Source organism: Suricata suricatta, chromosome 6 (genome assembly GCF_006229205.1).
Source record: "Suricata suricatta isolate VVHF042 chromosome 6, meerkat_22Aug2017_6uvM2_HiC, whole genome shotgun sequence".
Taxonomy (NCBI): Eukaryota; Metazoa; Chordata; class Mammalia; order Carnivora; family Herpestidae; genus Suricata; species Suricata suricatta.
Window position 1 is genome coordinate 49578127 of NC_043705.1, and position 22275 is coordinate 49600401.

Here is a 22275-nt window from a genome sequence, read left to right on the forward strand (position 1 = left end):
AAAAAGCTAATTTAGAATCTAGATTCTTAATGGGACAGTTGAAGGCTAGTTGTCCTTAGCGGAGGCCGTGTACCCGTATCTGATAGGTGGAAGACGGCGTCCTGGAATGTTTATAATCTCTCTTACGATAAGTAAGGTTCAATGTCTTCCATATGCTTAGGGGCCATTTGTATTCCTTTTGCTGTGACATGACTCTCTATTCTTTAGCCATTTTTCAGCTGCATTGTTGATCTTTTTCCTACAGATTTGGAGAAACTCTGTTATGTATGTCCATGAATGAGTTGCAAATATTTTTTTCCCAGTGTATCTTTTGACTCTACTTTGAGTTTTTTCGCCTTGCACACTTTTTTAGTTGAATAATTTTTAAAACATTTTATTTTCTAGTAGTCTTTACACCCAACATGGGGCTCAGACTTAACAACCCTAAGATCAAGAGTCACATAACTCTACTGACTGAGCCAACCAGGCACCCCTGACTTTTTAATATGAAAATTTTTAAGCATTTAAAAAGGTAGACAGGGTAGTATAATGTATTCCCATGTACTAGTCACCCAATTTCATCAATTTATCATCATTTCTTACAGACATTGTTTTGTTTAAAAGTATATTTAATGACTTGGGGAAAGGATCATAGTACACTGCTGTGTGCAAAACCAGGCCACCAGTTTATAATATGCCATTTAAAAATGATAGATGTACATTGATGTGACTGTATAAGAACAGTATAATGTCTCTTGGGCTTATTTGTGATTTTTCTTTTTATTTTTTCATGGTTTTTTGATTTTTAAACTTTGTTTTCAGCTTTCAAACAATGAAAAGTTGCTTATAAAATGTTGAAGTTATAATTGTAAATTCTAGAATGCACACATACTACATTCAGATAGACGCGAAAACATTTTTAATTTTTCTGTAATCATATCAGTCTTTTTATGTATGGCTTCTAGGGACTGTATTAGACAGTTAGACATTTAAAATCTACCTTGAGACTTAGTAGAAATTCTTAGAGTTAATGTTAATGATTTGTTTAAGATTTATTTTGGTGTTAGGAAGAGTAAAACCAACTTCATTTTCCCCAGGTGCCTACCTAGTTGTCTCAGCACCATTTACTGAATATTATGTCTTTTCTCCACTGATGTAAAATTCCATTCTTATCACATATTAAATCCTATATGTATTTGTACATGTTCCTGAACTTTATTTTCTTCTACTTTTAGACTCACCTATTTACTCTAGGGCCAGTATCCCACTGTTTTATATTACTCTAGCACTTAAATGCTTTACTGTCTTAAATGGAAGGTTTCTTTCTCCCCCCACATGGCTTTCTTATTTTTCTTCTTCTTCTTCTTCTTCTTTTTTTTTTAAGTTTATTTTTGAGAGAGAGAGCGTGTGAAAAGGGCAGGGGCAGAGAGAGGGGGAGGCAGACAATCTGAAGCTCCAGGCTTTGAGCTGTAAACACAGAGCCCGACACAGCCCGTGAACCCACGAACTGTGAGATTATGTGCACACACACAAATATGTGTATATATATATATGTCACATCTTCTTTATCCATTCATCAGTCAATGAACATTTTGGGCTCTTTCCATAGTTTGACCATTGTTGATAATGCTGGTGCACACACGTAGCCCTTTGAATCTGTATGTATCCTTTGTGTAAATACCTAGTAGTACACTTGCTAAGTCATACAGCAATTCTAGTTTAAAATTTTTGAGGAACCTCTACACTGTTTTCCAGAGTGGCTGCACCAGTTTGCATTCGCATCAGCAGTGTAAGAGGGTTCATTCCCCTCTCTCTGCAAAGTCATCAACATCTGTGGTTTACTGTGTTAGTTATAGCCATAGTGACAGGTGTGAGTGGTATGTCGTCGTGATTTGTATTCCCATGATGATGAGTTATGTTGAGCATCTTTTCATGTGTCTGTTAGCCATCTGGATGTTTTCTTTGGAGAAGTGTCTATTCATGTCTTCTGCCCATGTCTTAACTGGATTATTCATTTTTTGGGTATTGTTTGATAAATTCTTTATAGATTTTGGGATACTAACTTTATCAGATTTGTTATTTGAAATTATCTTCTCCCATTCCATAGGCTGCCTTTTAGTTTTGTTGGATTGTTTCCTTTGTGCAGAAGCTTTTTACCTTGATGAGATCCCAAAACTTCATTTTTGCTTTTGTCCCCTTGCGTATAACAATGTGTCCAGTAAGAAATTGCTATAGCTAATGTCAAAAGAGGTTGCTGCCTGTGTTCTCTTTTAGGATTTTGATGGCTTACGGTTTAGATTAATTTTATAAAAAAAATCTTTTTGATGCCTGTGTTAATTAGGATTATATTAACTTGACCACTTAACATAGGGAAAATTGATGTCATAATTGTGATGTTGAATTTTTTTCTTTATCCAAAAACATGGTATGTCTTTTCATTTGTTTAGTTTTTCTTTTATGTCTTTCAGTGGCATTTTCAGCTTCTCTTCATTAAAATTTTCCATTTCTTATTAGGTTATCCCTAAGAATTTTATCTTTTGTTACTATTATCATTGAATTCTTTTATATCTGGAGAACTTATTTAATTCCCCTCATTGCATACATTAATTTTTCTATTGATTCTGTTGGGTTTTCTTAGTAAAGTCATATAATCTGCAAATAAAATTTTAATTCTTCTCATATTTGTATACCTTCAATTTCCTTCTCTTTTGTAACTATATTGGCTCGTATAACTTCAAAAAAAAGTCAGAAAATAGTCCTGATAGTAAATACATTTTTCTTATTCCTGACTTAAATGGGAATATTTCTAGTGTTTATGGAGTGAGATGCTGGTTTTTGAATTGCAGTAATTATAGTTTATGGTCTTAAGAAAATGTCTTTTTATTCATTGTAAAGTTTTTTTCAAGCATGAATGTTACTGGACACTTTCCCCACAAAAACAGATGATGATACTATTTTTCTCCTCAGTTCTGTTGAGTTATATTAGATTTTATATATTGAATCACCTTTGCATTCCTGAAACAAACTCTGCTTGATTATTATGTTAGTCTTTTGATATGTTGTTGAGTAATGCTTATACTATTTCATTTGATAGTTTTGTACTGGTGAATTTGAATTAGTATTAACCTTGATTTATAAAAAGCATTTGGAAACCTTCCCTCTTTTACTGTGCTCTTAGAACGGTTTAAATAACAAGAGCAATGTCTTTTTCATAAATGTTCGGTAGAGTTTCCATAAGACATCTTTTACCCTAGAGCCTCCTGGGAGATACATGCTTTCTTTAGTTAGAAAAGGGGGTAGGGGAGTGTGCCTGGGTGGTTAAGTTTCTGACTCTTAATTTTGGCTCAGGTAACAATCTGAGAACCCCATGCTGGGCTCTGTGCTGATCGTGCAGAGCCTGCTTGGGATTCCCTTTCTCCTTCTCTGTCTGCCTCTCTCCTGTTTGCGCAACCTGTCCTCAAACATTATAAAGAAAGGAAAGATTGACTTGATAAATGGATTTTTAATTTTTTTTTGTAATTTTTTTTAAAACAGGAGTGTTCAAAGGAAATAAATGTTGAGGAAACAGGTGAGTGAAATAAATTTTAATGTGATTAGATTTTGTTATTTTTGGATTTTTTTGTGTGCATCTATTCAAATTTGGAATTGAAAAGAGCCTTGCTCACTTTCTTTAAGTGTCTTGCTTTTATTATTAGAAGTTTTCCTTCTCAGCCGAGATCTTGGATATGGCACTTTCATAGCCACAAGAAGCCACTTATGTCCTATTATGAATCGAGAACCATATGGTGACAGGATTTCCTGTAAAAGCAAAAACTGTATTTCAGAAATTAGAGAGCTGCGCATAAAGGATTTTTTATAGTTCTTTAGGTTTACCCAGAGATTAGAAAAGACATATATAGAGAAAGATTTTCTAGGTCAAAATATGTTGGTATGACTATTGTATCTGAATACAGAAACTGTTACCATAGCTTTCTACCAGTTACAATGTTTGTAATTATCCTGATAACTTATATATTAACTTATAATTCAGCTTACTCTTATTAGGATAGGTTTATGATAGAATGAATGTCCTGATTTTTTTCCTTCAAATATTGCAGTTCAACTGGATATATAAATTTCAATATGGATGCTCACCATTTGTCTTTGTTTTTTTGAAGGGGAGTCTTACAAGGGACAAGATACCTTCCCTGCCTCAGGAAGCACACATACAACTTCGGAACCTCAGAAAGAGCAACTTGAACCATCTTTGCAGAGTATAGGATCTCAGTCTCTTGATGAAAGAGCAGATAGGCATACAGAAACGAGTACACCTCGGTTACCTCAGAATGAGATGATTGTCTCTGGAAAGGAAGAGGGAACTGGCGGTGCTTCCAAGCCTGAACAAATGGATAGCACCAGAGCAGCTTCAAAAACTCCACTATCCAGGTACCATGACAAGATCTTCAGCAAATGTTTCTTGCCATTTCTGTCTCTCAAAGGATGAATGTAACCTCTCTACACAACAAATATAACATATACATAAAGACTGAGTCCAGTACTAGGAATGCTGTTGTATAAACATATTCCTCTGTCAGTAAGGTAAAGGGGGGAGGAGTTTTGTCAAAGGAAATTCAGTTATGTCAACATTTTTGTAGGATGCTTAAGATAAATACAACATTGTGTATAACAAGAGCTTGCTTTTAATTGCTGAAACTAACTTTTTAGGTAGAAAATCTGCATAGGCAGCTACTGGTATAGAATAAATGACAATCAGAATAATAATGACACTTAGTAGATGTGCTCATACCACTAAGGTGGTATATCACGTATGCCATTTTAGCATTAACAGAAGTTGGTATTAAAAATGTATCTTTCTGATATTCCTGAATATGTTTACAATTGCATTTCTAGACCTGGCAGAAGACCCCTGGGATTTTTGTCTTTAATATGTTCAAAGAACAGTTTGGACTCTGATGAACCTACTCATGTTTATAATAAGAAACGCATAAAGCCCTTTATACCTGCACTAAGGCAGAATTTGAAAAGATCAAATCCACTCAATGAAAGCCAGAAAAAAATCCAAGAGTCCTCTGAGCTGCTTCCATCTCCAAGTGTTGTTGTTAATACTGAATCTGAGAATACTGGCAGTTCACCAGCTCAGGTAAGTGGTAACTATTATATTTTATTATTTGTATAGAACAGGTTAGATATCAGACTCAACTAGGAAGAACATGGCAATTGTTATTTTCTTTTGGATGTCGGAAATTATTTCAGAGCATCGCTTCTCCATCTCCTCCCCTTCATACCTCCTTATAAGGGAAAGAAGATAGGTGTTGAATTAAGAAGTTAACAGCTCCTTTAGTACAGATCCATTAAGCTAGCCATAAGTGGACATTTAATTGCCATTCCTTTAGTGCAAAGAACTTTTTGACCTGTGGAAGCAAAACAAAGCAGTACGTGGATTCTGTTTGCTTTCGGGGAAATGTCCTGATACCCATAAGAATTCAAGGAATGGTGGAGTGGCTGCGTGGCTCAGTCAGTTGAGTGTCTTGAGTTTGGCTCAGGTCATGATCTCACTGTTCCTGAGTTCAGGCCCTGCCTTGGGCTTGCTGCTCTCAGCACATAGTCCGCTCTGGATCCTCTGTCTCCTCTCTTTCTTTTTTCCCCCCCTTGCACTCTGTTTTGTCTCTCTCAAAAATAAATAAACATTAAAAAAAAATAAAGGAATGGTAAATTTAGAATTTGTATGTTTCATTTCTGTACATTCTGAAGCTGTTCATATGGCAGGTATTGGGGTGGAAAAACATGAACTTGTATCAAAAACTTGGGAAGAATATTGGGGTTGGCTACTTATGATCTCTGCACAGGAAAGCTATTGGGTATCATGAGCCTCAAAAGGAGTACTTTTGTGAACACCATCTTAAAATTTTTTTTTAATATTTTATATTTCCTAGAATTATTTTCTGAGACCAATATATTTTGAGTCTTTCTTATTGCCAAATTTCTATGGAGAACAGTTATTACAATTACCAGCAACGTGGAAATGTAATTTCATTTGTTTAATTTGTGTTTCCTTAGTTAATAGTGACTTGGTGTTTTCCCATACATTTATTACATTTGCTTATTTATAGTTTTGGAGATCTTGTTGGTTTTCTTACCAGTTTATGTGAGATCCTTAAGAAAGCCACATGCCTTTTAGCTCTTTGCTTCAAGTAATTTTTTCAAATTCATTTACTTTTTTAAATTTTGGAGGGTTTTTAATATATGTAAGTTATAAATGTTTAGCCAAATCTATTTTTTCTTTACAGTTTCTTAAATTGCTTTTATGATTAGGAAGTTTTTCTCCAAGGTATAAAGTGTTCAGTAATCAGTTTTAAAACGAATTCTGTTCATGGTTATTGACTTTGGTATAGAGTGTGAGGCAAGACTAAACATTCTCAAATTGCTATTTTATTATTATTTTTGAATCAGTAATATATTCTACATGTTTTCAAATTTGTAATCTACAAAAAAAGTTTACAAAGTTTCTGACATCTGTACTTTAGCTTCCTCGTTCCCCTTTTTACAAGTGTTTGCTATTAATCAGCTTTCAGTTAGTTTTCCAGAGGTATTTTATGTATACACAAACATGAACATTTTTCTTCTTTTTATTTCAAAACAATAGCATACTGTTCTTCATGCTGTTTTCACCATAACAGTATGTCTTAGAGATCTTTGCAAAATAGTATATAAAGAGCTTCCTCCTCCTCTGTCTCAGTCTCTCTCTCTTATGTTTGTTTTGAGAGAGAAAGGGAAAGAGAGGAAGAAAGGGAAAGAGAATCCTAAGCAGGCTGCACGCTACCAGCATATAGCCCAGCACAGAGCTCGATCCCACCACCTGTGAGATCATGACCTGCACTGAAATCAAGAGTCGGACGCTCAACAGACTTGAGTCACCCAGGACCCCCATGTTTTGTTTTGGTTTTTTTTAAGTTAAGTGAAACGTTTTTATTTTGGGATAATTGTAGATTCACATGCAGAGAGATCCCATTACGTATTATCCATTTTCCCCCAGGGTGAACATGTTGCAAAAGTATCATACAGTATCACAACCAGGATAATGACATTGCCACAGTCAAGCTACAAAAGAGTTCTGTCACTACAGAGATTCTTTGTGTTGCGTTTTATAGACACACTTCCATTGCACCCTGCCCCCACTCTCCTGAACTTCTGGCAGCCTCTTCTACACCATTAAATTTGTCATTCAAAGAATGTTATGTAAGTGGAATGTTGTATACAGTTGTGTCAATGGAATCATACATTTGGAATTAGCTTATTTCCCACTCAGCATAGTTCCCGAGAGTCATCCAGATGGTTTTATGTATTTGTTACTTTTTAATGCTGAATAGAAATCTCATGTTTATCCTTTTACCAACTTGAAGGACATCTGGGTTATTCTCAGTTTTTGCCTATTATGGATGAAGGTCCTGTGAACACTCATATACAAGTTCTTGTGTGGATAGTTCATTTTTCAGGAATAAGTGCCCAAGAGTGCCCTTATTACTTTTAATGACTGTATCATACTCTATTGTTTGGGTGTCCCATAGAGCAATATTGGTCTCATACTGGTAGCCAGTTAGGTTATTCCTGATGATTTGCTATTTTAAATAATGTGGTAATATCTAACTTAGAAATGAGTGATTTTATACTTCTTTCTGTAAGTTGGATTCCTTGAAATGGAATTGCTGATCAAAAGGAGTGATTATTCTTTTGATAGATATTACTTGATGTCTTCCATAGGGAATATATCACTTTCTCTTCTTATCAGCAGTGTATGAGGGGGCCTTTTTTCCTCACACTAGCACTTAATCAAATTTTTTTTATTTAGGACATTCTTCATAGATTATGAGCGTTATATGAATGAGGTTGAGCACCTCTTCATGTATTTGAATCATTTATGCTTTCTCTGTGAACCATATGTTCTGTGTTTGATTTATTTTAAAAATTGGCTTATCAGTCTTTTTCATATTGATTCCTAGAAGCTCTTTAAGAAAATCCTTTCTGACAAAGGTTGTACATGGTTTTTTTTTCTTTTTTTAAGCCTGTATGTCCTTTATGTTTTGATTTTGTATATGGTAGTTGCCATGCAGATATTTTTTATTTTTACATATGACTTGATCAGTTTTTGCTTTTATGGCTTCTGGCTTTCAGGTCATTTAAAAAGACACTCCTGGGGCGCCTGGGTAGTTCAGTCGGTTGAGCATCCAACTTCAGCTCAGGTCATGATCTCATGGTTTGTAGGTTCAAGCCCCGCGTTAGGCTCTGTGCTGACAGTTCAGAGCCTGGAGCCTGCTATGGATTCTGTGTTTCCCTCTCTGTCTTCCCCTCCCCCACTCACGCTCTATCTCTGGCCCAGAAATAAATAAAAATATTAACAAAATTAAAAAAATAAAATAAAAAATAAAAAGACACTCCTTCAACCCTAGTCCAGGATTATGAAAGTGTTTTCTCATGGTATTTTAGAGTAGATTAAGAAATATTTTTACACTTAAACTTTTTTAAATTTATTTTTTTATATTAATTTTTTTTAATGTTTATTTTTGAGAGAGAGTACAAGTGGTGAAGGGGCAGAGAGAGAGGGAGAGACAGAATCTGAAGCATGCTCAAGGCTCTGAGCTGTCTGCACAGACCCTGACACAGGGCTCGAACTCAAGAACATGAGATCATTACGTAAGTTGAAGTCAGACACTTAACCAACTGAGCTACCCAGGAGCCCCTACATTTAAATCTTTTGATTCATCTAGAATTTATTTTGGTGAGGATATAGGTTTTGACTTTTTTTTCTTCTGAGATAGTTATACAGTTGTTCAACATAATGTATTAAATAATCCAACTTCCCTTTTTTTTAATTGTCACTTTTCTCATATACTAAATTTCCATCCATATGTGTTGGGGATATTTCTAGTCTTTTTCATTGATACATATGTCTGTTCCTGTGCCAATACCATGCTGTCTTAATTTTTCATAGGTTTCTAAGTGCTAATTTTTGATAGGATTGCTTTAATTTGTAATGTTTCCTTGGAATACTGTTCTGTTTTGTGAGTCTGTCTTTTCTTTTTTATTTAAGAAAGTATTTTTTGGGGGCGCCTGGGTGGCTCAGTCGGCTAAGTGTCCAACTTAGGCTCAGGTCATATCTTGTGGTCCATGGGTTCAAGCCTGCATCGGGTTCTGTGCTGGCAGCTCAGAGTCCGGAGCCTGTTTCAGAATCTGTCTGTCTGTCTGTCTGTCTGTCTGTCTCTCTCTCTGCTCCTCCCCCACTTGTGCTTTCTGTCTCAAAAGTAAATAAATAAAAGGTTTTTTTAATTTTTTATTGTTTGTTTCTTTTTGAGAGAGAGACAGAGCGCAAATGGGGGAGGGACAGAGCGAGAGGGAGACACAGAATCTCAAGCAGGCTCCAGGCCCTGAGCTGTCAGCACAGAGCCCAATGCAGGGCTCAAACTCAAAAGCTTTGAGACCAGGACCTGAGCTCAAGTTGGAGGCATTTAATCCACTGAGCCACCCAGGCGGCCCGTGGGTGTGTCTATTCTTATGCAGGTTATTAAGACTTCATTGTAGTTTTGATAATGTTATATTTTTCTATATTAAAATTTTTTCATGGAAATGAGGATAAAATAATGGTCCATGTGTATACTATAATTAATTTAATCATTTCTGCTGTTTTATATTGAGTCCAATTCTATTAAAACTAATGCTTCAAAGGTTGTCTTCTTGTTCATAAAATTCTTATCTATGTTTTGTATTGTTTACCTAATATAACAGTGGTAGTTTAAATTGATAGTGAAAGGCAATATCAATTTAGACTACCTCTACCGATATATAAATGTTATATGACATACTTATTTTTATTATCTTTTTAGGTTTCTTGTGATCGTCCCTTACCAAAAGAAGAATGTAAAACTGGCCAAAACCTGGCACCTAAAGAGGGGCCAACCACAGTCTCTAAATATTTTTTTAGTGATATCTTTATCCAGGTGGATGAATCATGATAAAAGTCTTTTTTTTCTTCCCTTAAGTCTAGGATTTTCAGAGTCAATTATATCGACTAAGCAGTATTTAGAAAAAAGCATCACTGGCTATTTTTCTTTAGGTTGATTTTGAATATTTAATGAGGTTGATTTGTAGCTTTTATAATCAGTGGAAAACATTGTTGAGGTTCCTTTCATTCTGAGGGATTCAGCATTTTGGAAATACAAAGCAATTGAGACTGCTTCAGAGATGGAAATAGCTTCTCATGTTTACATTTTTACTCTTCCTGTGCTGAACACACATGGACATTCTGGAATGTTGTGGATAAAATGTCTCTGTATAAATCACAGTGTCCAAGTATTTGGAGGTGGATTGTATTTAACATTTAGTGAACTTCTTTTGTAAAGGTTTTTTTTCTGGGATTTTTTTTGGCAAGGGGGGTGGGGGTAGTTGGTTTTGTTTTTTTGTTGGTTTTGCTGAAGGCCTTTTCAGTTGCCTATATGAAATGAATATGAAAGCATATTGTGAAACTCCGCTTTAGTATGGTAAATGTTAAAAACTTTTCTATTTTCATCTATTTGACTGGAAAATATGTATTTTTCTAATTGATGTTGATGTAACATTAGTCCTAATTGAGCAAGTAAGTAGTATTTAAACTTATTATTTATAAACACAAAACATCAAAAATTTTATTTATTTTTAAATTTTTTATTTAAAAGAATATTCAGTTTTAATTATTTTCACCACTCAGATTATGGGTAAAGAAGGCATATTGACAAGTTTATGTTTGTCCCTTTTCTCTCTTTAATTTTAAAGATATTTAAAGTTATATCACTAAAGGTATTTGGGTAGTATATGTTTTGAATACATCTTTTTCTCATAGTTTAGTATATTGAATTTGTACTGTGAATTTTTGGTTTTTCTTATTTCTTGGATACTCTCAGGATTTGTATGGGGGGAAAACCCTTAATTTATGAGGGAGACTTACGTACAAAACTAGTCCCCTTTATACACACATGCACTCACATTCCCTTTTTTAAAAACTGATTTCTTGATAGTTTCTCCCCTCCCAAATTTTTAAATTTTGCTTTACAACACTTAGGCCTTTAAGCACAGAACATAATTGTGATGTTAAAACAGAAAACATGATGATAATAATAAAACTTCATTAAGTCAGTGATCATCATCAGTATTAATTTAGGGGCTGTTTTTAATTTTGAAGTTTTGTTACTTACATATGTAATTCCATTATCCACTCAAACAAATCTTCAGTGGTTTGAATCAAACTTCTTATAAAGCATATTTAATCTTCTATTTGAAAAGCCTCAGAGCAGGAGTCAGAAATATTTTCCACAAAATATTTTCGAACTTGTGGGCCAGAAGGTGTCTGTGGCAGTTACTAAACTCTGCTATTTCAGTGTGCAAACAGCCACAGAGGATACTTAAGTGATCAACATGGCTGGATTGGGCTTTTAGTTTGACCCCTACGTTTTATAGCAATTTTCATACCTTAAGGTGCTGACCTCTTTATCTATAAAATATTCATCACCAAAGTTATGAGTTGTGCATCACAATTAAAACTGTGTTGATTGATTGCATTACAAAATCATCAGTATTTTCAGCTGGGAAGATACTTAGATGTCTAGATAATTGTATACTGAAAGACATTGTGGCCAATCTTTGAGTTCATTAATAAAATAGAATATGGCTCAACAAGTATAACAGTAACCCTAAAATTGCTGTGTGAGCATTTCTTACTCATTGCTTTATAGTGAAATTTACAATTTTCTTGTCATAAAGGAGGATCTATAAATCTGAGTGGAAATTCTTGATAGGTTTGCATTAATTTATTTCATGTGATTAAGATGTCACAAAAATCATGGGATTAAATTACATTGCCATTTTAATGCCCTGCTTTTATAAACATTTTTTAAAGTCTCATATTCTGAAATAGTTTCATTCAGTTAATGTCAGTTTTGGTGTTAAGTTGCCACAGTAAAACTTATTGTTTTATCCCTTGTGTAATATTTATTTTTTTAACTTTGTTAACATCTGTCTCGTTCATCTATAATGAATTAATTTTATGGAAGATATAACTTCTTACTGTATAAGAAGTAATTTTATCTTTGGGCATTCATTGTGTTAGAGAATCAAGTCAGCCAGCTAAATTGTCCTACTATTATATCCTTAAAACTAATCTGGGAAAATGAGAAACTTAATCAGTGTCTTTACCTTACAGGGTGGCAAGAATTAGTCACACCTGTATTTAAATATAAGATAATATTGTGAAGAAGAATTTTATAAATCTTAAGGGAGGTATGAATAATGGTGTTCATTTCCTTGACTTTTCCTCCTGAACACTTATATCTTAGCAAGTGATCAACATGATGGTTTAAAAGTCTAATTGTTGGTAAATGATTGAGGCACAGATAAAATTATGAATATCCACTGTTGACCATGTTATCTGAAATAGAAGTGACCACGTATATACTCTCTTGCTTGAATAAGTTTTTGACAAAAAGCAATAGATGTCATTTGTAAATTTTCTTGTTCTAAAGAAAGCAGTTATGTTCTATAGATTTAAATTATGTAAATAAAAGTTATTTTATACTATTTCTGTTGTGTTTTTTCTTTTCAAATGACTGAAAGATACTAATGTTTAGTTAACCAAAATTTGTCAGTTTTTCACCTACAGCTTACACTTAACTTCCTTCCTTCCATAAAAATATGGTATCCCTGGGAGAATTAAGCTTTAATCTGATATACATATTCTGAAGGATATGTTTTTGATCTTGTAAGAATAAAGAATAGACTTTCCCCTCATTCCCATTTAGGACATGTGGAGAGTTGTTTTTCTTGTTCATTTATTCCTTATATGATGAATTTTTAGGTACAAGAACTCTCAATCTCTTTTACTCTTTTTTCTTCTCCATTTTGTTTTCTCTGTAGAAAAAGACAAATGGGAAACTTTCATCCTGGATATAATATAATCCTGGACTTCTGCAGTGGATATTGGCAAAATCTTAGCTGGTCAAAAAATTTAGCTGAGAGAAATATTTGTAGAAATTTCCCCGAAGGGTAGCCTAGCCATTTCTCCAGATAGAATTTTTATATTGCATTTGGTCAGATCATCAAAGAGCTATTTATGTGGGCTGCCTACATTGTTTTCTCTGCTTGTGGTTAGGGATATTATGTCAAATCGTACAAAAGCCTAAATAGTTATTTTTTCTATAATGTTACAGAGTTTTAAAAAATTTTTACCTCCCAATATCCTACTTAGGAAAATCTGTAGAAGCTATTTCTTTGACTGCAGTGCCAGGAATAATTGGACTTCTATTCAACTGGTCTGATGTTTTATGTGGGCTGTGTGAATCCTTATGTTGTTTTCTTTATCAGTGTAAAGCTAAATTTGTGGCCAAACTACATCAAGATAAAGTACTTCATATCACATTTTATGTAGTAAACTCATTCTGGCTTTACTTTTTACTCTTCATTTCCTTCTGCCCAGGTTTTAAAAAACTCACTTTTTAAAAAATAACAGGTTGCCATTTATTATACGAGGCATGGTACTAATGTTTTAGTATGCATTATTTCATATTTTAAAAAATTATACATGGCTTAAAAAGTAGTGCTAGATTTCAAACTAGCTGTTTTTTCTGTTATTATATATTTCTAAATACAATTATTCTGTTAATTTCTTATTTAAGAATGTTAGACATTGTGGATTGACTTATAGTACTTAACAGTATTCCCTTTCTTGAGCACCTGGGTGGCTCAGTCACTTCAGCGTCCGACTTAAGTTCAGGTCATGATCTCATGATTCATGGGTTTGAGCCCTACATAAGGCTTTGCACTGACATTGTGGAGTGTGCTTTGGATTTTATGCCTCTCTCTGCCCCTCCTCTTCTTTTTGTGTGTGCGTACTTTCTCTCTCAAAAATAAACATTAAAATTAAAAAGAATTCTAGCTTTCTTAAACTCCCTTCTGGGTATCCCTCTTAATATGTTACTCATAATTAAGATTTAACCCATGTTCAGTATTGTTATTGTATTAATTGTAATTATTCAGTGCTGTACTACATTATATACTAAGGTGACACAGTACAACCATTTGTTTTTCTTGGAGTTAATAATTGCTTCAGAATGCCTCTGTGTATAATTTTTCACATGGCCAAACTGTCAGTAAAGTTTTCCTTTTTTCCTGGAAAACTTTATGGACCTCTTTCTTCCTACTATAAACTGGTCTAGTGGCTTCATAGATCTTTATGTACAGTACAGCTGTCATTGTAGGACTGCCCTTTGCCATTACTCTCTGAACTTCCTACCTCTCTTTCCTGGGTTAGATTCTCTGTTTGTAGTATTCATGCCATTTTCTTGATTTGTTTTGGAGGGTACATCCTCCACTATTTACTGCAAGAGGATACATGGGTGATAACATTATTTAAGACTTTACGTGTCTGAATTTTCTTTATTCTACTCTCAGTTGGGCTATTAGAATTCTTGAATAATCTGAAAACACTTCTCACGTCATTTAGAAGGCATGCTCCATTGTCTTCCAGTTTTCAGTGTTTAAAAGTTTGATGCCATTCTGATTCCGTCTATCCTTTGAAAATGGCTTGCGGTTTACAGTTTTATGACCTAGTATTCTGCACAATACTGAACTTTGGTGTAAGCCTGCCCTCCTTTCCTGCCCCTAAACTCATGCTGCTGGACACTTACTGGACCTTTTTAATATGGAAGCTTCATTTACCTCCCTTCTGGGAATTGTTCTTATGGTATTATTTTGATAATGTCTCTTTCATTTTCACTGTTCTCGTATCTGCAGTGTCTATTAATCATTTTTTAGTTAAAAAATTTTAATGTGTATTTACTTGTTTTGAGGGAGAATAGGCAGGGAAGGGGCAGAGAGAGAGGGAGAGAGAATCCTAAGGAAGCTCCACACTGTCCGCACAGAGCTGATCAGGGTCTTGATCTGAAGGACTGTGAGATCATAACCTGAGCCAAGACGAAGAGTCAGTTGCTTAAGGGACTGAGCCACTCAGGTACCATACCTTGCAGTTAACGGTTTTGAGGCATAGTTTACTTTTCATAAAATGCACAGATCTGAAGTACTCACTTTGAGCACTGACAATGCACACACCTCTATAACTACCCTGCAAAAACATTTCCATCACGCCAGGAAGTTCCCTTAAGCCCCTTCCCCGCTCTCACCCACCAGACTAGTTTTGCTTGGACTTAAACTTTGTGGAATCGCACACTGCATTTTTTTCTATCTGATGACTTCACAGCTTTGGGGATTCATCCCCGTTAGTACTGTTTGGTCACTCTTGTTGCTGAGTTTTATTCTATTTTATGAGTATACCACATGATACGAATACACGCTAATTTTCTGTCCATTTTCCTAGGGGATTGTTTCCAAATTTTGGCTATTTTGAATAAAGATATATAAATATTCTTAGGCAAATCTTTTTGTTGACTTGTTTTTCTCTTGTGTAAATACATAGTAGTGTCACCTCATTTGTTAGATATACTTCTAAGGACTTGATGTTCTTTTTTTTAAAGATTTTATTTCTATGTAATCTCTACACCCATTGTAGGGCACAAACTCACAACCGTAAGATCAAAAGTCATGCTCTACCAAATTAGCCAGCCACGAGGCCCGTACTTGCTGCTCTATGATGACATTATAAATGGTGTTTTAAAAACATTTATTTTCTAATTGTTTATTGCTGAAATACTCAAAAAATTGATTTTTATATTATAATAAAGATTTTAACAATAGTTATTTGTGTAGCATCCATTCATAGTCGTAAGGTTTAAAACCAACTCTTGGGTCTATTAAAGCAAGCCTTTCAATATTATAGCCAGGCTATTTGCCCTTAGCAAACAGACTTAAAAACTCAATTATAAGAAGATACACAAGTATAAAGCACTAAAACGTTAGATAAGTATAACATTAAGTATAAACTGAAACATAAGGCCAACCAGGAAATAATTGTTAACCTCTTATTTATTTAACAAATTTAGTGTCTAGCAGAGTATCTTGTTTGCTCATGTTTTCCCATCCTAATAATTTCTCATTAAGTGACTAATTAAAGCTTGTAATCTCTAGCTTTGATTTCATTTCTACCAACTTTTAAGTTGGAAATGAGGCTTAAATTTTTACTTCCAGGGGCTCTGGACGGTTCAGTCAGATAATGTCTGACTCTTGATTTCAGCTCAGGTCATGTCACCATCATGAAACTGAGTCAGTGGTGAGATGGAGCCCCACATCATGCTCTGTGCTAATAGCTTGGGATTCTTTCTTCCTCTGCCCCTCCCCTGCTCATGCTCACCTGTTCTCTCTCTCAAAATAAATAAATGTTAAATAAAATAAAATTTTATTTCCATGTTTCCCTTCTGTAGATTTTTTTAAATGCTTTTTTTTTTTTTAATTATATTTTGAAAGAGAGAGACAGTACGAGCAGGGGAGTATCAGAGAGAGAGGGAGACACAGAATCTGAAGCAGGCTCCAGGCTCTGAGCTAGCTGCCAGCATAGAGCCTAGAGCCTGGGTGGGGCTTGAACCCACGAACCATGAGATCATGACCTGAGCCTAAGTCGGACGTTTAACTGACTGAGCCCCCCAGGCGCCCTCCCTTCTGTAGATTTTTAAAAGTCTTGCTTTCATATTTTTATTTACAGAAGCTTTAAATTTTTTTTCATAATCCTGTTACTGTTTCATGAATGCAGTGTATTTTCATTTCTCTAAGGATGTTACAATTTATTCTGTTCCTTTTACTACTGGTTTCTTCTGAGGTTTTTTTGTTTTTGTTTTCTTGGTTGGGGTGGGTGTCTTTTTTTCCTGTTGAAAACTTTCCTCAAATGTCTATTGATGCTTGGCTATCGTGTATATGTTAGAGAAAGTTTCCTCAAAGTTGATTGGGAGCTTTTTACAAGCTTATTGGAGTATAGATAGGACATGCCCAATTGTAGGAACACAGTAGATGCATTATTTTCTAAGGAGTTTTTCATTGGGAAACCTCAAATGTCACTGTTGACCTTTCCTGTCAAGTGGTAAGGTTTCTCTAGACCACTACATAAACCTGGTAGCCAGCATTTTAGACTTCGGTGGAAAAAGGAAGGTGGGGAACAGGGCTTTCTTGATTTGGCTTCCAGAATTCAGTGAATCTTTTTGATTTCAATCTGGCACTTCAATCTTTTTTTTTTTTTTACTGTTTTATTTTATTTTTGATACAGAGAGAGACAGAGCATGAGAGGGGGAGGCACAGAGAGAGAAGGAGACACAGAACTGGAAGCAGGCTCCAGGCTCCGAGCTAGCTGTCAGCACAGAGCCCGACGTGGGGCTGGAACCCACGAATGTGAGATCTGACCTGAGCCGAAGTCAGAGGTTTAACCGACTGAGCCACCCAGGCACCCCAGTGGCACTTCAATCTTGTCTAGTGTCCCTATATTTGGAACTTCTGAAATGGCAGTTTCTCCAGAAAATATCTCCTGAGCAAAGTGGGAATGAAAACCTAGGGTTCTAATTACTTCTTCTACAGATTTCCAAGCAGTTCCACTGTTTCTTTGTCTTTGCCGCCTTTCCCCACAGCCATCTATCCACACCTTTCTCTGCTGCTGATACCACCAATTTCTGAGCCTTGCAGGGATTTCTGGGAGGCAAACTGACTTACTTGTTTTTATCTTCCACTGCAAGCACTTAGATTTCAGCTTCCTTTCTTTCTTCTAAATTTCTAATAATGAACAAGTTGAAAAGGAAATTACAGAGACAATTCCATGTACAATAGTGTCAAAAAGAATAAAATACAAAAAGCATAAAATAAGAACCAAGGAGGTGTAAACCTTGCCCAATGAAATCTACAAAACATTACTGAAAGAAATTAAATGAGACACAAATACTTGGTAACACATCCCATGTCCATGGATTGCAATACTTAATACTGTTAAGATGTCAATATTATCCAACTTCAACAGATTCAATGCAATCCCTATCAAAACCCCAATGACATTTTTTTCTGAAATAGAAAAACCCATAAGAAGCCCACCCCAAATAGCCAAAAACAAAAACACTTGAAAGAGAGGGCAAAGCTGGAAGACTCATGAAATTATATGACCTAGCGCAGGAAGAGCAATGGACACAGGAGACACTCAAGAAATACTTGTCAATTGAATGAATAAAGATGTATCTCCTCTAAAGAGTTTTGTTTCTCAGGACAGCTTACCACCTGTTCAGTTTCCAGCTCTCCTACAATGATAAGATTTTTCAAGAGCCAGCCTCCTTCTATTAAGAGGAGAAGAAAACAGCATGTGGAAAATGAACTGGGCCGATTTCGAAGACACTAAACCTCACCTAGCCAGCTCAGCGAGCAGACGGGAGGGGCGGCAACATGAAGGTGGCTCCGCCTCCGGACCGCGGAACTCCCGCGCTCGCGAGGGGACAGGACATCGCGGGGCTGCGCCTCTGTCGCTCATTGGAGGAGTTCCGGGGGCGAGGTGCGCAGCGAAAACCAATCACGGCTGGCGAGTGCACGCACGTGCCGTGGCTGGCCTAAGTCTCTGCAGGGGCTTTAGGAGGTTTGGGGCCTAAAGGACGCGAGCTGAGCTGAACCCCGATTCAGGGAAGCCGGCTGGGAAATAACCAACTCTGACCTACGCGAGCCGTTGTTTTGCGCTAGTTGCTCGCTCCGGGCCGGCTATCATGTGGGCTTCCCTGCGGTTAGCCCTGCGGCCCTGCGCCCGCGCCCTGGTCCCCGGGCCGCGCGCTTATCACGGGGACTCGGTGGCCACGCTGGGTACCCAGCCGGACTCAGGTTCTGTCATCTACCAGGTAGGCTGTGTGAGCGCTCCGGCGGTCCGGGCCTGGAGACTCCTGACCGAGCCTGTGACTCCCTGTCCGCCAGTGCGGGCCCGACAGGACTAAGCGCTGGCTCGACTAGGAAGCAGTGAACTGTGGACACACTTTAACAGCTCTGTTCTTTTCTCTGGAGCTTTCAGTCATGATTCTGGTACACAATAGGGGTCGTGAAGTTTGCAGAGGAAGATAATTCCAAATAAAATAACATCGTCGTTCACTTTTAGCATGGCCACTCTACTTTGTATCTTTGAAATCATTGGTTCTCAAAACCTGATTTAGCATTGTCAGCCGAGAAACTTGTTGAATATATGGCTGGGGTGAGCCCCATCCTGGACCTTTGGGGTGTCTGGGATGGGATTCTGGTGTTTGCATTGTTAGTGAAGTCCTGAGGGCTTGGCGGCGTCCAGCTTTGGGAACCACTTGCCTAGCACACATAGCAGACTTTAAATAGTTGGTTATGTTAATAGAGCATACTTATCGCACACTTATCTTTGAAACCCTTTCTTGGAATTGGGACGTATAGCAACGTCAAAAAAAAAAAACAGCTTGTGAATTTCAAACCTGGGAAATTCCACCCTATCCCTTGGTTTCTGAGCATATACCGATAACATTTAAATTGTATAAGTAACTTTCAGAAAATACATTTTAAACAATTTCCTTACATTGAAAGAAAACAAGCAAGCTGAGACAAACAGTATCCAGTTAGAGGGTTCCGAAAGTCTGGGGTCAGCACACAGTGTTTAATTCAGAAATATTAAGTGTTTTCTGTGGTTTAGGCAGTAATACAGGTATTTGGTATAGATGTGTAGGCATGGAGTCATAATTTTGGGGGGAAGGTGAACAAGACAGCATGTAATCAGAGTGCATTGTGATAAGTGGTATCTAAAGCTTGAAAAGGTGGTTACAGAAAGCCACAGATACAAAGTAATGAGCGAGTTGGATCTTGAGGTTGTTGCCAAGTACAAAGTGGGGGAGAGGCAAGACTGTACAAACTAAGGGAGTTATGAGAACATAGATAACCAAGTTCTGAAAGCATGTAGAGGGTATGAGGACTTAGAAGTCGTAACTAGGGCAAAGAGTTCATGGAGTAGATGAGATTAAGTAGTCTGGAGCGCCTTGCATGCTGAAGCCATGTTCGAATTTCATTTTGCAAGCTGTCTGCTAAGATATTTAGAGAAGTGGCAACATCCTATGTATGTGATAGAATCATCAGCATGATGGCAGTATGGAGGAGAGACTTCCTTCTATTTTGAATATGGCTTCTTGGCTCGGTGTTCTACCGGTTGCTGTAGGCTTTTGATTATTTTCCAGAACTTCTATAAGGTTCTTTCAGCCAGTTTTTGGTTGTTTGGGCACATCTTTGGGAGAATGAGGGCCTGGAGCTTCTGGGTCTGCCATCTTTTTGGCTTTAGGTCCAGGCCTCTGGGTGTTTTGTTTTGTTTTAATGTGTATTTATTTTTGAAGAAGGGAGAGACAGAGTGTCAGTGGGGAAAAGGCAGAGAGAGGGGGAGACAGAATCCGAAGCAGGCTCCAGGCTCAGCTGACAGCACAGAGCCCAGTGTAGACCTCAAGCTCACAAACTGCAAGATCATGACTTGCGCTCAAGTTGGACGCTTAACTGACTGAGCTACCCAGGCGCCCAGAGGCCTATGTTTTTCATGGTGGCTGTTAGCTTGGGGTTAGGGGGTGTGGTCCTGAGCATACAACTTCTTTCTTTCTCTGTGTAAAATGTTTAATGTTCTGGGCCGGTCTGTGTACTAAGTAATTAGAATAGGAAAGTAGTTGTGGTATGATGAAAGAGGCACTGGTCTAGTATTTCATGTATGTTAAAAACTAAAAAATAACATTTCCATGGTGGGGAAAAAAAACCAGGAGGGAAATAAGCTAAAGTGTTAACACTAGCCCTATGAGTGGGCAGAGATGGTGTAGCCTAACAGTTTAAGAGCAAGATTTTGGAGCTAGTGAGCCTTGCCTTAAATCCTACTTGTTAGCTGAGTCATTTTGGACTAGTTACTTAACCACTCTGTACCTTACTTACCTCAATTGTATAGTAGCATTAATAACTGCATGTTTCATAGAATCATCAGGACAGAGAGTAGCTGCCTGTAACATTGCCTGGGACATAATAAGTCCTCCAGAAATACTAGCTCTCTCAAGTTTTCCTTCTCTCCACGATACCATCTCAGGATCTGTTTAGCCATCTTTTTTGCTTCAGTAATGCTGTATAGCAGACAATCCCACCAATTATATCTGAGTTCAGATACAAAGGAGGAGGAAGGGTGAGTAGGTGAAAGTGTTATGCCCAGATCGCAGTATCCCTCAATGACCAGAGACCACCAGGGAGACCGAGGCACGCCAAATTCGAGCTCGGGCTCACAGACTTCACCGATACAGTGGATCCGTGCTGAGAGCCCTGAACAAAGGCGGAGCAGGATTTTTATAGGCTTGGGAAGGGGAAGTTACAAGAGGAAGTTACACAGGTACAGCAATCCAATCGTTATCGGATGATGGTACTGACAACAGTTTCAGCCATACATATTATTTAGAGCATTTGTTACTTTTGGGGGGACCCAATCACAATATTTTAGGTAGCTTTGAAATTAACCAATTATAGAGTGAGCCCAAGCAAGGTGTATCCTGAGAAGGGGAAGACGTCCCGATTGGTTGCCCTCCACGTAAATGAGGGATGCTGGCTTGGGCCAGTCAGGAGTCGGCCGCCATGCCCTTTTGTGCACGTTTTTGGTTTTCAAAGCGGACCAACCAGAGGTAGGATTATCTTTCTGAATATGCAGTTTTTGGCATCCAGAGCAGACCAATCAGAGGTGAGACTCTATTCTGTGTTCTCTGAGGCTTCCTGAAGCCTGTCATGGAGTCTGTTTGGTCCTTACAAAAGGACAGTCTCACCTGTTTTTCACTTAAGAAGGCTTTCTAGAAGTCATGCCTAACAGCTTCTGCTCCTGTTTCATTGGTTAGAATTTAGTCACATGGCCACACCTGTCTACAAAAGAGGGTAGGATATTTTGTTTTTCCAGCTAGGCATGTTGTCACCTTGAATAAAATTGGGATTTCATTATCAAGAAAGATGGGAAGAATAAATATGGATAAGCAGCTCTCTGTGTGTGCCACAGATAAATAGTATAGACAGAGTTGGATGTGTTCTTATGTTAAAAGATTTCACCTAGGTGTACTCTTGTCTTCTAGAACCACCAGCTACAAGTAGTAAACTTCGATGCAAACAAAAACCCACAAGAGGAGAACAAAAAACGAAGCCATGCCTTGGATGGGAGGTGGCACCTAGAAGCCCTGGCCACAGTCTGGTTTCTCTCTGCCCAGTTTTCCTGATGGCTGGAATCTGTACTTCCCGTTGTCACTTCCCATGGCCATATGCTTCAGAAAGCCTTGACAATTGGTGACAGTTTCCTTTATTTCCTAGTTGGGAGGCTGACTTAGCTAGGAT

General features: G+C 37.1%; 2 protein-coding genes and 1 long non-coding RNA gene across 5 annotated transcripts in view; 2 read left to right on the top strand and 1 right to left on the bottom strand.

Moving 5' to 3' along the window:
* BDP1 (B double prime 1, subunit of RNA polymerase III transcription initiation factor IIIB) overlaps positions 1 to 12576 on the top strand; it is a 92225-nt gene extending 79649 nt beyond the window's left edge. For 2 of the 3 annotated variants that reach the window (XM_029942402.1, XM_029942404.1), the window contains 5 exons: positions 3514 to 3547; positions 4137 to 4404; positions 4870 to 5119; positions 7013 to 7215; positions 9855 to 9933. In XM_029942402.1, the coding sequence (XP_029798262.1) occupies positions 3514 to 3547; positions 4137 to 4404; positions 4870 to 5119; positions 7013 to 7192 (732 nt within the window). In that variant the 3' untranslated portion in view covers positions 7193 to 7215; positions 9855 to 9933. Of the gene's footprint in view, positions 1 to 3513; positions 3548 to 4136; positions 4405 to 4869; positions 5120 to 7012; positions 7216 to 9854 lie in introns of all 3 variants that reach the window. The other variant, XM_029942403.1, reaches the window with a different exon arrangement.
* LOC115294475 lies at positions 3612 to 18393 on the bottom strand. The gene is made up of 3 exons (XR_003909901.1): positions 18315 to 18393; positions 17638 to 17697; positions 3612 to 3777 (listed from the first exon to the last, which is right to left on the bottom strand). It is a non-coding gene; the product is annotated as an uncharacterized LOC115294475 (long non-coding RNA).
* Positions 18021 to 22275, top strand: part of MCCC2 (methylcrotonoyl-CoA carboxylase 2) — a 59814-nt gene continuing 55559 nt past the window's right edge. The window contains exon 1 of the mRNA XM_029942406.1: positions 18021 to 18791. Within this exon, the coding sequence (XP_029798266.1) occupies positions 18663 to 18791 (129 nt within the window). The 5' untranslated portion in view covers positions 18021 to 18662. The remainder of the gene's footprint in view (positions 18792 to 22275) is intronic.